General features: G+C 46.6%; 1 protein-coding gene across 1 annotated transcript in view; it reads right to left on the reverse strand.

The window, feature by feature from the left end:
• Positions 1 to 14212, reverse strand: part of LOC138296657 (b(0,+)-type amino acid transporter 1-like) — a 97424-nt gene that overhangs the window by 37301 nt on the left and 45911 nt on the right. The window contains exons 3-4 of the mRNA XM_069235996.1: positions 2966 to 3095; positions 581 to 705 (exon numbers count right to left, since the gene is read on the reverse strand). Of these exons, the coding sequence (XP_069092097.1) occupies positions 581 to 705; positions 2966 to 3095 (255 nt within the window). The remainder of the gene's footprint in view (positions 1 to 580; positions 706 to 2965; positions 3096 to 14212) is intronic.

Genomic DNA, 14212 nt, shown 5'->3' on the forward strand with positions numbered 1-14212 from the left:
ATTTTGAGTCCACTAAAACATAAAATATCCGGCTGCAGTAAAACGCATAACAAATAATGCTTGCTTTCTGCATACACTGTGTGAGTGGGTTAAAGATTAGTATATGTGATGATTCTGCGTATTTTTGACACTTAAAATAGTGTCTCAGGCTTTACATTGCAATCCCTGCATATGAGACAGAATGATATATCAAACAACCAATGGCATGAGGTGAGATAAAAATTACTCTTTTGGGTAGAGTCATATCCTACTCTGTGCATATATTATTTTACATCCATACATTTTACATTGGTGTCAATAGGGCTTGCAGACATCTCTAGGGGTGGCTAATACCAAATACCATTGCCCTGGTGGCAAACACTGTCCCAGTTATGCACCTGTGCAATTTTTGTAAACTATCGCAAACAAGATATATGCTCCTTGGCCTGCATTTGGAAATAATTGGAACCACATTTTTTTAGATCCCTTCAACTAATGGATGCATTGAGCATTTAACAAATTACATTCACCATATAAGAAATAACAGTGCCTGTAGCTATATTTCTTTCCACATTTCGATACGCAGAAGAGCTGGCCTTACCTGCTATAGTTGACTATGCTGCTGAAGTTGCCCTGTATTACTAAAATTATAGAAGAAATGGCTGTGAATATCAGGGCAGGTGATGGAGTCAGGCGTCTCACGTGGATCATTGACAGAATTGCAGGCTAAAGTTTAAAAAAAGTAGATAAATTAATAAAGATATGCAATACACTGAAATACTTTCTAAAAATATCAAATATAAATATTATTAATAGTTCTTTTTATTTTTACCAACTGGTTGCTTTGGTAAAGAAATCAAGCAAAGGTTATCTATGAGCACAACCTTTCCAAGTGACTTCACTTCATATGTAAAAAAATTCAGGTTGCCATAGATTGTTGGTAAGAACACTTTAATGGGCTTGCACCTGGCGTATCCCTTCATTAAAAGTGCACTGCAATTGCCAGCAAGTGTTTTGGGTAAAATCTACAGGCTAGCTGGGAGTGTCATACATGATGTGGGACCATGTGTGAGCTATCCAAGGTGTAGTTAAAATGACAGAATGAGAGGAGAGCAAAAATAAAAGATGATGTACGGAATACAGAACAAATCAAACATTCACCCTCAGTCACTGATCTGGCTCTAATCCGTCCATTTGCTCATCACGCCACCCCAGTTTGGACCCAGCAATATGCAAAGCAGTCTTGATACTGTCCCCTTAGGAAAAGTCCAGCCTGAAGTGCTAGGCCAGGTCCTCCCTAGACCGGAAACAAGCATCCTGGGTCTGGTTTCAGGGTATCACCCCTCATCAGCCAGGCTAGCTTGAATCCAATTGGTCCTATGCTCCACATGCCAGTCTATAACACGTGTCTGTAACATGTGGCTTCTACTAGGACTCCGTTCTCTTTCAGTGCTTTTACTTTGTAGATTGAATCTCTTGAACTTTTACTGGCTGATAAGGATTTAACCATCCAGCAGTGCATGGATAACATCTAACTCTTCTTTCAGGTCACATCTAGTTGCTACTGAAGAATTGCCTCACTACCATCCAAACTTGGATATCCTATCTCAAACTGGATCAAGATCAAACCTGGGCTCAAATTTTGGCAGACAACACAAGGTCAAGAAATGGTTCAATAAAATGATTCTAGATCACTTAACACCTCAATTTTATTGAAAGCACCTAATTCCTGGGCTTCCATTATTACAGATATCAGCCTTAGGATTCATCTTGCCTGCAAGCCCAAGAGCACATTGTATTAGTTGCCCTGCTCAATTGAGGAAATGCATTTAATCCTGAGGATGACTTCAAAGTGGGCATACACTCTATAATCCTATCGCATTTCAACTGTGGCAATACTGTAATAGAAAGGTCCCAGATACTCAAATGACAAACATGAAGTGTGTGGCATGAAGGTGGTCAGAATTTTATTAGGATAACTTCAATGCTCAAAAACACCCATCAACTCCCTTTCCCTGCCCTCCTACATCATCTTCAATACCTTCTATGTCGCTGACAAGCCAGTCAAAGATAACACTCCACATTAACTAGCATTCTCGATCAAGACATTCAGAAGGCATACAAGACATGCAGTGACAGAGCCATCAGATTCTGGACCAGAAAATGCAGGAAGAAGACTAGATGCTAGGCTTTTCCTTGCATTGCTCCACTGATGTGGAATTCTGTCCTAGTGGAAATCTACCAAGCACTGTCCCTTTTCCACTATGGATAAGAGCTCAAGATGTCACTCAAGACCTTACTCCATACCCTATCACTTTGCAGCCTCTAGGTGACCAGACCTCTCTGAAGAGTTCCACAGATCACCTGTCCTGCCCATCAGTTTTGGTCCTGCTCCCTCTATATTGGCAACCTTCGCACCCCACTTGCCTTGCACCCCTCCTAAGCTTCTGCCCCTTCTTCCTAGCCCTGTCCACTTCCCCACTGCCAACCGATGGCACGTTCTCCCTGTGCCTCACTCAATGCATCTTTTCTTACCCTACACCCTTCCTCCAGTGGTACAGAAGGCTGTCCTTTCCTCACCTCTTCTCTGTACTGGCATTATTGTATCTACTAGTATCTACCTTCCCTTTGATCTACCACTGTTGCCCCTTTCCTGCTGATACTCTCTATACTGTACCGCACAGTACCACATCATCCTGTATTCTCCTTCCCACTTCTCTGTTACCTGCTTCTGTACTCCATTGTCTACTATCTCTATAGCTGATCCAGATACATTGTATTGTGTGTTACTGTACAGTGTTGCCTTGCCGTGCAGGTGTTTTTTTATCGAAATAATTCTACATGCATACATACATAGGAGAGGCATATGCATTCTTATACTTTGATCCAAAATGGGCAGAGATTGCATTCAGCATTAAAACCAGTGATACTCCCAGCTACCTGAGAGTTGTCTAGAGCAGACTGCTTAAAATGTCAGTTTTCTTACCAGATGGCCTTCTCGTGCTGCTGCATAGTACAAACGCCCTCCACTGAAGAATCCACCATTAATGCAGCCAAATGTTGACATTGCCACGGCCAAAGGCATTAACCACATCCAGCTGCCCAGTACTCTGCTCCTATTTAGGAAAAAAAGGATAGTATGTTTTATTTAATGTCCTGATTCAAGAAGCTCGAATTGGTAAAGCTGAAAATATCCTTCCATAGGTTTACTCATACATTTGAAGTTTGTTTTAGGCTTTTGTGAGATTCGCAAAGAAAAACAGGAATACTCCAGGAAATATGCATCCATGTGACAATCTATCTACTTTACATTTATGAATTCCAGCAACTTGTACATTTTTTTTTTAGCCATTTTCACTAGGACGCTGCCATGTGGTTGGTGTGATGTTTGGTAATAAAAGGTTACTTTCAGTGGAAAAAAAAACCTATTAATTCAATGAAAAAAAAAAGGTTAAAGTGACATTTTAGTTAGGTACGATAATAATATTTGAGCATGTATTAAAAAAAACCTTTGTAATTACCTGAAAAAAATGAAAGGTTAAAGGGATGCTATAGTTAGATTAACATGTCAGTAAAAGCATACAATTTTAAATGAACTAAACGACTCAAATTCACCTATTATAGTTATCTTAAAACTGTAACTGGCGCCCACTCCATGCAGTGAGATTCAGTGACTTGAGGTAATTATAAATGGTGAATTTCAGTTGTTTTGTTAGTTTGAAATGGTATACTTTAACTGACATCTTCCCTAACAATAATGTTCCTTTAATTTTTGCTTTTTTCGGTGAATATGTATAAATAGATAGATAGATAGATAGATAGATAGATAGATAGATAGATAGATAGATAGATAGATAGATTGATTTAGGAACATGATTCTACAGGAAATGGATTTTTTTGTTTACTAATAACTTTGTCGCCATTTGACGAACCTTCAAAAACCTTTCCAAAAAAGTGCCATCCACCTTAGCTTCTTCCTGGAAAGTTTTGGGTGATCTGTCAAGCGGGGGAGAGGGAGGTCGAGAAAAAGGGGAGGTCCCAAAACACGTTTTCCCCATGTAATTTTCCATAGGAACCTCTGATACAGTCAAAACGGCTGAAGGGAATTGCACCAAATGTGGCAAAAAGCTAGATCTTGGTCAAGAAAGCTTGCTTTTTGTGATTTGCGCTGTGGTCGGGGGCATAATGGAGCCTTGGGTAGTGTATGGTTGGTTGAATGCTTCATAAACCTCGTCATGGAACACTAAAGGCACATGAGGTATTGTTGATGTCAGTTCAACTTGGCACCATTTTCACTCTTATTTCTCATTACTGGGGCATCTATGCAGAAATAGTTCCCTTTCAGCAAAGACAGTATCATTTGGTGCATGAGTGACAGCATCAACACTCATTTCTTTCTTCAGACGACAGTTGTTAAGTAATTTGTCCTGTTCTTCTCTTTTTTCTCTCTTTATTTTTTCTTTGAAGAGCCAGTATACAGCGAAGCCATTACAAGTTACACAATCAGGTTACGGAGTTATGGCAATTTTCTAACCTGTATTTATTATTCACAGTTTGTTCCAGCTGTTCCTCTCTGAAATCTGGTGTTATTGTTTTTACATTTGTTTATTTTTTTCATCATTGGAATGGCTACGGCCAATATGCCATCATCTCCAATAAGGTAGAAGAATTTATTTGATTCATACCTTGTGGCTACTGGGGGGGCAAATTTCTGCGACCAGGATGCAACATTTACAACAGTTTGGAGACCATCCCAACTGGCAATGCGAAAGGAGATGAAAGGGTTGTTTTTGGCATGTCTGAATTAATGTTGGAGAAACATTTTGAGGCAAGGATCTATGTGGTATTGGAGTGCCACAAACCTTTCTTGAGAATACAAGGGAAGGGCGATAGTGTGGTGAATTATGTGGCATGTTTACGTACACTTGCATGCACTTGTGAATTTGACCCATTCACAGACTCACTCATTAGGGACCAGTGTGGTGCAGCAATAATAAATAATAACAATGAAATTGTCCCTAATGAGTGAGTTATGTCACTTGCCTCTGTCAGTATGGGTCATCTTAGAATGTTATGAGATGAGTATTCTAGGTAGATCAGTTGGACCTCAAAACTGGAGGGAGAGGCTGCTGATCTCGGTTGGTGCTAATGGTATACATTAGAACTCTTTGTATACTCACAGCAAATATCCTGTTATCATTGGATCTTCATAATACCGTTTTGTCTGTGTATACTATACTTTGTATGTTAGTTACAACTAAAATCCTTCAATCCTTACACAACACCATATCTTGATGCATAATCCTTAGAGTAGGATATTGTATTTGAAGTACTCCATTTTACCATAACATATCTCCAGCTTCCTCCAACCAATTTCTTGCTCATCTAAACCCACTTTATACCCATTACTGTTAAAGAACATCACTTGACGAAAGATTTTCCTAATGTTCAATGTCATGCCAACTGTATTGTGTCTTAACTTTGTTAAAATTTCTGAATTTCCATAAGTAACTTGAAACGCTAACTGTTTAGCACCATTAATTTTCTTAATGATTTAGATAAGTGTTTACTTGTCATTAATGTACAAAGTTGGTTAATGTATACAATATTCAAATTAATTAGCTGGTTAAATTATACCAGGGGAATAAAAGGTTACTACTGATTTATGTGAAGTTGTTATTTTTATTATCTTTTACCTGCCACTTAGTCACTCACTTATTCACTCACATGTTCAGTGCTGGATGACTTGTGGAAGGGACACTGTTTTCTTTTCCACGTTATCTTCATGCACATCCTATCTCAAACTGTTGAGGGTGAGGGGTAGGGGTATGTTTGTCCAAAGTGTTGAGACTTGCATTCCTTTTTCCTTCTCTTTCCCTTCTTACTTTCCATACTTTCTTCTTCTTCTCTCTCATGTTCCCTGGTGCTTGTCAATATACATTTTCTTAGTGCTCTAAATGACTCTTAATTGAATTGCATTCTAAACCACCCTATTGGGTGTGTATTTTCAGTAACTCTGACTACTAATCACTCAATACAAACACTTATTTCCCTTATAATTTCTTGTGATCTAACTATGTCATCACAGAAATAAACTTGTATGCAGAGTCAGATAACAATATGCTTAATATAATCTCCTAAAACGTTAAGGGTATCAATCACCTAGTGAGGAGAAGGAAGATTTCAAAATACTGAAATCAGTTAAAATATATTCTTCAATGAATAATTCCTCCATATTTCTCCAGGAAATAAAAGTCAACATAAAACAAGCCTCATCCATAAAGGGAGGCTGTGTCAGTGATATAATTTGCTCTCCCTCAAGTAAAAACCTCATTAGGTCAAATCATTCACTGGGCCACTGCTAGAGAGTTAATTCAAGTTAGCCTCAATGAGCTTTAGGCAGAAAAATTGTAACTTTCTCAATGTTACTTTTCCCTAATATTTATTAAACATCCAACTTCACCATTGAATTGGGCTTTCAATAAAAATTAAAAATAGTAGTTTAATCACAATTCTAGCTGGTTCCAATCCAGAGATAGCACATTAATATTTAATCCCACTTCCCATTGTTTCTCTATGGGCCGGCCAGCCTTGACAATGCACAGGACATGTTATCTTGAAATTTGTACATTTTCTACTTTTAAATGCTGTGCACCCTGCTTTCAGAGATTCAAAGCATACAAAGGGGTGGCTATTAATATTTAACAAAAAGGTTTTCTTTTGGGGAATCCAAGATGAAGTAAACATGCCCGGAGCATTGTAAGCTATCCTACTAGGGCTACTGTTGTGTGCAAAGTCGACATATGTTAAGAAAATTGCAGAGGTTCATGCATTTCATGCATGCTCAGCCACTCCACCTTCTCAAGCCCAAGGCTCAAGCCCCTGAAGAAGAGCACTAGCCGAAACTAGCTAAAAGCAAGAAAGGATATGTTGCCTTAAACAAACATATGATTATTAATCATGTTTTACAGGTCATCACTGAGAGTAGGATAGTTCCCCCTTGTCAAGAGATAAGTACCATTGGGTTACATAAAAGAGGAGTATTAATACCTTCTTAGTGAGGACTAGATACTTTAGGTCCTGTTGAGTTGCTGCTTGATCCATAGGGACGGTTAGGGCAAGAAACATGTTGACCATGATATCTGCAGGGTAGATAAGTAGGCACACCTAACATTAGTATTCTCCTCCATCTGTGTGTGGAAAGTAGAGGATACCTTTGCACCTGTGGGGAATTTTGTCATTGTACCTGATACGCCCCTCTATTTGGTTTTAATCGTGAAATAGGTTCCTACTGATACTGTGAATAAAGACTTGTTTTTGGTACCTATAGTCATTTTTAATCTCACATTATCCAGTCCTCTCTTCTTTTCCCATTCCTTCCTGGCAACAACAATCGGAAAATCTCCGGTGAAGAGCTCCCTTGCAGGGCCCATCAGGCATCGCAGTGCCAGCCTGATGAGGAGCAATGCCTTTTGATGAAGCATGTCACCTATGGGCGAGTGAGGGCAATTGTTCTAAACAAATGGATATGTGATGACCTGGTGACTCCACACTTAATTGGTTGAGTGGAGTTAACTGTATCAGAATGGTGTATTTTAATTTGTAGTTATCCCCCAATGGGCCACCTCATAGAATATGTGTTGGTTATGCCAAGTTATGTCTGCAGTTGTGGGGTCAGCAGGGCTCCTGGTGGCGGTCTCTATGGACCTCAAAAAAGTTTTTGACACACTGGGGTGGTCATACTTATTGCTTGGCCTGGAAGCCCCAGGGTTGAGTCTGGAGTTCCTACGATGGGTTAAGTTGCTTTACACAGCACCACAGGCCTGAGTACGGACGGGACATCCAATCTCTTGTCAGTTTGACATCTGTAGGAGTAGATAGCAGGGTTGCTCCCTCTACCCCATAATTTTTGCACTGGCCATAGAACCCCTTCCTGTCCTGTTCTGGGTGAGAGGCCTGGAATGGGGTGTGGCAGTGAGGCCCCGCTGGCACGTGGTCTTGCTCTACGCAGACAATGTCCTGGTATACTTATGGAACCCTGGACGCGAGCTGCAGCTCTTTTCACTCTATTGTATCTTTTTGGGGACATGGCAGGTATTAGGGTGAATTTGGGGAAGTCCTGTGTCTCCCCCTGCAGAGGGAGGAGCTCACGGATGCGAACGAACTGGAATCTGACCGTCTCCCTTGCCAATTCGGGACATTCCCCTATCTTGGGGTTAACATCTACAACACTGACAGGGACCTCCTTAATGGGAATCATGGTAGAGCTTTGGCATCACTGCGACAGTCAGTGGGCTTCTGAATGCACCTGCCCCTTTCACTGATGGGCCTGGCCTCCATACCAGTTGTACCTGTGAACCCCACCAGGGCCTTCTTCGGGGAGTTGAGGAGGTTGATCTCTGACTTGGTGTGGGGTGAAGCGTGTACGCAATTGTCCATTTGGCTATTTCAGTGCTCATTAGTGGAGGGTAGTCTGGGGGGTTCCTGAACTTGAGCTCTACTTTGAGGCAGCACAACTGCAGTGGCCCATGTAGTGGTTGGCAGGAGATGCAGGAATTGCATGGTTTAGGAATACAAGAGTGGTTGTTGCTATCTGGTGGCCTGCACTGGGGGATGAGCAAATTGGGGAGCACCGCAAAGAGATGTTGGAACAGGTTTATACAACCATGCAGTAGCCCGCTGCTTAACACCCCTCAATTACCACTTTGGAACATGCCTAGAACGAGAGACCTGCTAGATATACATGACCTGATGTTTGGCAAGACGTGGGGGTGTCCTGCCTGGGAGATTTGTATAACAACGGGGACCTGTGCTCTTTTCTGGAACTGCAGGATGGTAAGGCCTTGGGAATCGTCCGATTTTTGGCATACAGTGCTCTTGTCCTGGTGATAAGGAATACTTGGCTAGTAGGTACGAAGGTCCCTGTCCTACACCATAGGTTGCAGGGCATCCTGACATACGGCTTAGGTCATAGAGCCATTGCTATGTGCAGTTCTACAAACTGTGGACATTGCCCTAGCGGGGCTTTGTAAGCCCCAATGGGACTCAAGTCTAGAGGCAATGTGGGATGACACTTGAACAAGTGAAACAGGTATCTCGCAATGCTTGCCTGAAGTTTACCAAGTTTAACTAACTGCAGCACACCTACCTCACCCCACACCTCACCCTACACCGCTTACATAAAATGCTCCCAGGAGTCGCTACAGTGTGTCCCAATGCAGTTATTATGATGCAAAATTCATACACAGGGTGTGGGAATGATCCCCTTTGGCACGGATGTGGGAGCAAGTTATGACCCACACATCAGAGATAATTGATGTGCAATTGCCAACTGACCCCCTGCTGTTTATTGGGTATCACTGAGCACACAAAGCGCTTGAAGCACTACTTGAAACTGGCCGACCTGGCAATGGTGATTTTCAAGTGCCTAATAGCTATGTCGTGGTAGGTGGTGCAACCACCCTCAAATGACTTTTGGCTTTAAGTTGTGCTTAGATGGGCGACGGCCGAGGCTGATGCTATAACACGTGACTCACAAGTAGTGGGAGGGGAAGGTGATACCACCCTGTGTGACACATATATACTTAAACTAAAGAACAAGCTGGATGCCTCAACATGATTACTGACAGGTTCCGAGCCGCTGGAGATTGCTGAGCACCACATGTGGGATATCTGTCGGTCTGTCAGACTTGGAGAGCCCCGACTAGAGTTTGCGCTAATCCCCTCGGGCACAGGGTGCAACACGACTCATGGCAGCATTGCTGATGGATTGAGTGGTGAGCGACATCCCACATAAAGGCATACTTGGATGCCCCCACGACACTCTACACTTCCCCCTTTTGTAGCCTATCTCCTTGGTGTCACATAGACAATTCCTCTAAGACCCCACAGCCGCCCCCAGGTACCCAGATGGTTTACTCTTGTTTTCAGTTGTATACTTTGTTGGCTGTTGTTACAAAAAGAACATATATTGATGGCATTGTATGGGGACTATGTTGTTTTAACCTACCTCCCCTAGCACAGAGGCTGACGATGAACAAGGAGAAACCTAGTTTGATTTCCGTTTTATGTGTCTCTTCATATCGCCTTATGACTTATGTTAGAAATGGGGTCTCTAGTTGGCAAAGATATACACCCTTATCCAAGTATGGACCACAGTTCTAATCAGGGTAAGTCTCACACAATCCAAAGGATCCTGTGCCCACCCTCTGGTAGCTTGGCACTGAGCAGTCAGGCTTAACTTAGAAGCCAATGTGTAAAGGTTTTGTGCAATAAATCATACAGGATCCCAGTGAAAACACCACAAAGAGACACCACATGTTTAGAAAACTAGATAATACTTATCTGAATAAAATAAGGTCAAAATGAAAAGAGTTCCAATCAGCACAAGTTGAGATATCATTTTTAAAAGGTTTGAAAGAGAGTCTTAATCCTTAGAAATAAACAGTTGTCTCTTTGTTACAAACAGTACTTTGTACGCGTCAAAAATAATGACGTACGGAGACCGCAGATGAGGAGATGCGTGGAATAACAGGGTGTTGTGTCGAATTTTCCAATGCGGCACAGATGATGCGTCATTTCTTTCCACGCTGCAAGGGATTTGCGAAATTTTTCGGCATGCAGTCTTGGTTCCTCACTGCAGTACAGGGATATTTTGACGGTCAGGGAAGATGCGGGGAAAATCCTTTACGTGCTGGAAGAAGGCATGGGTGCTGCTTTGAACCGATAGGCAATGCGTTGAATTTTCCATCGCAAGGTAGGCGCTGTGTAGAATTTCCTGTTGGGAAGTTGAGGCTGCGTCATTCCGGTTGGCTGTGCGGTGATTTCTCAGTCACAATGCAGGCCTCTCGTCGATTTTGGCAGACGGTGTGTTAATTTTCGACGCACATGGAGTTTCCTGAAGAGATAAAGGCGGTCATTCTGACCCTGGCGGTCAGTGTTAAAGCGGCGGCCAACCCGCCAACAGGCTGGCGGTCCAAAAAATGGAATTCTGACCCTGGCGGGAACCGCCAACACAGGCCACCGCTTTAACACTCCGACCGCCACGGCGGCACAAACAAACAGCGCGGCGGTCACCGCCAACAGGCAGGCAGCAGACAATGTACCGCCCACACTATCACAACTCACCAATCCGCCACCTTTTCCGGGGCGGGAGCCCCGCCGATAAAAACACAGCGGAAACAGACTACGAACAGGAAAACGCTCACCTATACACACTCCACGAGGACGGAGAACAGCATGGAACCCGAATTAAACATCCTACCAGCTATTGTCTACCTGCTCATCTACCACGAGTACGAACGCCGGCCCAGACGACAACGGTGAGTACTGCACCTACGACACAGGGGAGGGGGAGGACGAAAGCTTACGGGCACACACATATGCGACCCCCCCAACTATCTACACACCAATGCAGAGCACCAAGTCACAGTGACACCACCCAAACCCCCCGGAATAATCCAAAGACATAATTAAAGTGAGAATCAAAATTTATGTATAAAAGAGGGTCATTGAAGTCATGGTAAAATAGCAATATGAATTCAAAAAAATCAAGTAAGAACCTTGCGAGACCGATAAACATAGGCAATAAGTCCTGCACAGTCACTTAAATTTCCACTGTCCGTGGGCCAAAGTGTATCAACACATGGGCAAAGCCCACACAGGAGAACTGAGTCCATTGGAGATAACACTGCTGGGGCATCAGATGACAAAACTACAGGCACCTCAGGGGGAAGGGAAGGGGGGGCACCTCAGCCACATGAGTCCACGATGCCAGATCCACGAAGGGGCCACCATGCCCACTGTGCCATCCTGGGGAGTGCAAAGCCACAGTCTCACCAGTCTCTACAGTGGGTGGTCTGCCCACTGTGCCATCCTGGGGAGTGCAAAGCCACAGTCTCACAAGTCTCTACAGTGGGTGGTCTGCCCACTCTGCCATCCTGGGGAGTGCAAAGCCACAGTCTCACAAGTCTCTACAGTGGGTGGTTTGCCCACTCTGCCATCCTGGGGAGTGCAAAGCCACAGTCTCTCAAGTCTCTACAGTGGGTGGTCTGCCCACTCTGCCATCCTGGGGAGTGCAGAGACACAGGCCATCAGGTGGATTACAGACTCCACAGGTAATGGAGGAGGCAGGGTGCCCCGAGTGCAGCGTGGACACTAGCTCGACACACAACCAGCACTGTCAATGGGCCAGCGGTGCTTGACAGGAAGGGCCCAGCGGAGCGGTGCTTGAGACGGCGAGGCCCAGCGGAGCGGTGCTTGAGACGGTGGGGCCCAGCGGAGCGGTGCTTGACAGGAAGGGCCCAGCGGAGCGGTGCTTGAGACGGCGAGGCCCAGCGGAGCGGTGCTTGAGACGGCGGGGCCCAGCGGAGCGGTGCTTGACAGGAAGGGCCCAGCGGAGCGGTGCTTGAGACGGCGAGGCCCAGCGGAGCGGTGCTTGAGACGGCGAGGCCCAGAGGAGCGGTGCTTGAGACTGTGGGGCCCAGCGGAGCGGTGCTTGACAGGAAGGGCCCAGCGGAGCGGTGCTTGAGACGGCGAGGCCCAGCGGAGCGGTGCTTGAGACGGCGGGGCCCAGCGGAGCGATGCTTGACAGGAAGGGCCCAGCGGAGCGGTGCTTGAGACGGCGAGGCCCAGCGGAGCGGTGCTTGAGACGGCGAGGCCCAGCGGAGCGGTGCTTGAGACTGTGGGGCTCAGCGGAGCAGTGCTTGACAGGAAGGGCCCAGCGGAGCGGTGCTTGACAGGAAGGGCCCAGCAGAGCGGTGCTTGAGACGGTGAGGCCCAGCGGAGCGGTGCTTGAGACGGCGGGGCCCAGCGGAGCGGTGCTTGACAGGAAGGGCCCAGCGGAGCGGTGTTTGAGACGGCGAGGCCCAGCGGAGCGGTACTTGAGACGGCGGGGCCCAGCGGAGCGGTGCTTGACAGGAAGGGCCCAGCGGAGCGGTGCTTGAGACGGCGGGGCCCAGCGGAGCGGTGCTTGACAGGAAGGGCCCAGCGGAGCGGTGCTTGAGACGGCGAGGCCCAGCGGAGCGGTGCTTGAGACGGCGGGGCCCAGCGGAGCGGTGCTTGACAGGAAGGGCCCAGCAGAGCGGTGCTTGAGACGGCGAGGCCCAGCGGAGCGGTGCTTGAGACGGCGGGGCCCAGCAGAGCGGTGCTTGAGACGGCGAGGCCCAGCGGAGCGGTGCTTGAGACGCTGGGGCCCAGCGGAGCGGTGCTTGAGACGGCGAGGCCCAGCGGAGCGGTGCTTGAGACGGCGGGGCCCAGCGGAGCGGTGCTTGACAGGAAGGGCCCAGCGGAGCGGTGCCTTTCTGCCCGGCGGGGCCCTCTTCAGCGGTGCCTTTCTGCCCGGCGGGGCCCTCTTCAGCGGTGCCTTTCTGCCCGGCGGGGCCCTCTTCAGCGGTGCCTTTCTGAACGGCGGGGCCCTCTTCAGCGGTGCCTTTCTGCCCGGCGGGGCCCTCTTCAGCGGTGCCTTTCTGCCCAGCGGGGCCCTCTTCAGCGGTGCCTTTCTGCACGGCGGGGCCCTCTTCAGCGGTCCTTGTCCAGTCAATCAAGGGAGCCAGACCTGGCCAGGACTCCCTGCTTAGTCGCCCTCCGACCGTGCATCTGCTGGACCCTTCGCTGACGGAGTCCTGGGCCCGTGGGTGTCCTCCCTCACACCCGGGATGGGGCTTGTGGGGCCCTCCTGGTCCGCGCCCCTGCTGGCTGACTTCTCCGCCCTGCTGCCCTTGCCCTCCAGATGGAGGGGGTTGGTCAGGTGGGGCAAAGAGGTTAAGTTTGGTGAGGTAACGTTTTTTAGGACCAATGTAAAGGGTAGGTGTAGTGGGTATGGGAGTGGAGAAAGAGGATGTGGTTGTAGGAGAGTCAGGTGTGCTGTCTTTGGGTGCAGGTGCTTGTGACAGAGGCTGTCGTGAGGTGGATGGCTGTTGGGTGGGTGGCTGCCTGCGTTTGTGTGTCAGGACACAGGGGACGTGTAAATGGCAGTGGGGGTGGTGACTGCACGTGTGCGGACTGTACTGGAGGGTGTGCTGGTGATGGAAGTACTGGCTGATGGTGGTGTGCATGCAGGTGTGAGTGGAGACGTCACAGGGAGGGAGGAGGGAGACGAGGAGGAGGGGGACACAGGGGTGGTAGTGACTGTTGGCATGTCTGCATCTGGGTGTTGCTTGGGTGAATGCTTGTGTGATCTGTGGTGCTTATGTCTGGATGAGCTGCCCTTGGGTGTTGAGGTGTATGCAGGCTG

The sequence above is a fragment of the Pleurodeles waltl genome, chromosome 5, assembly GCF_031143425.1.
Source record: "Pleurodeles waltl isolate 20211129_DDA chromosome 5, aPleWal1.hap1.20221129, whole genome shotgun sequence".
NCBI classification, from domain to species: domain Eukaryota; kingdom Metazoa; phylum Chordata; class Amphibia; order Caudata; family Salamandridae; genus Pleurodeles; species Pleurodeles waltl.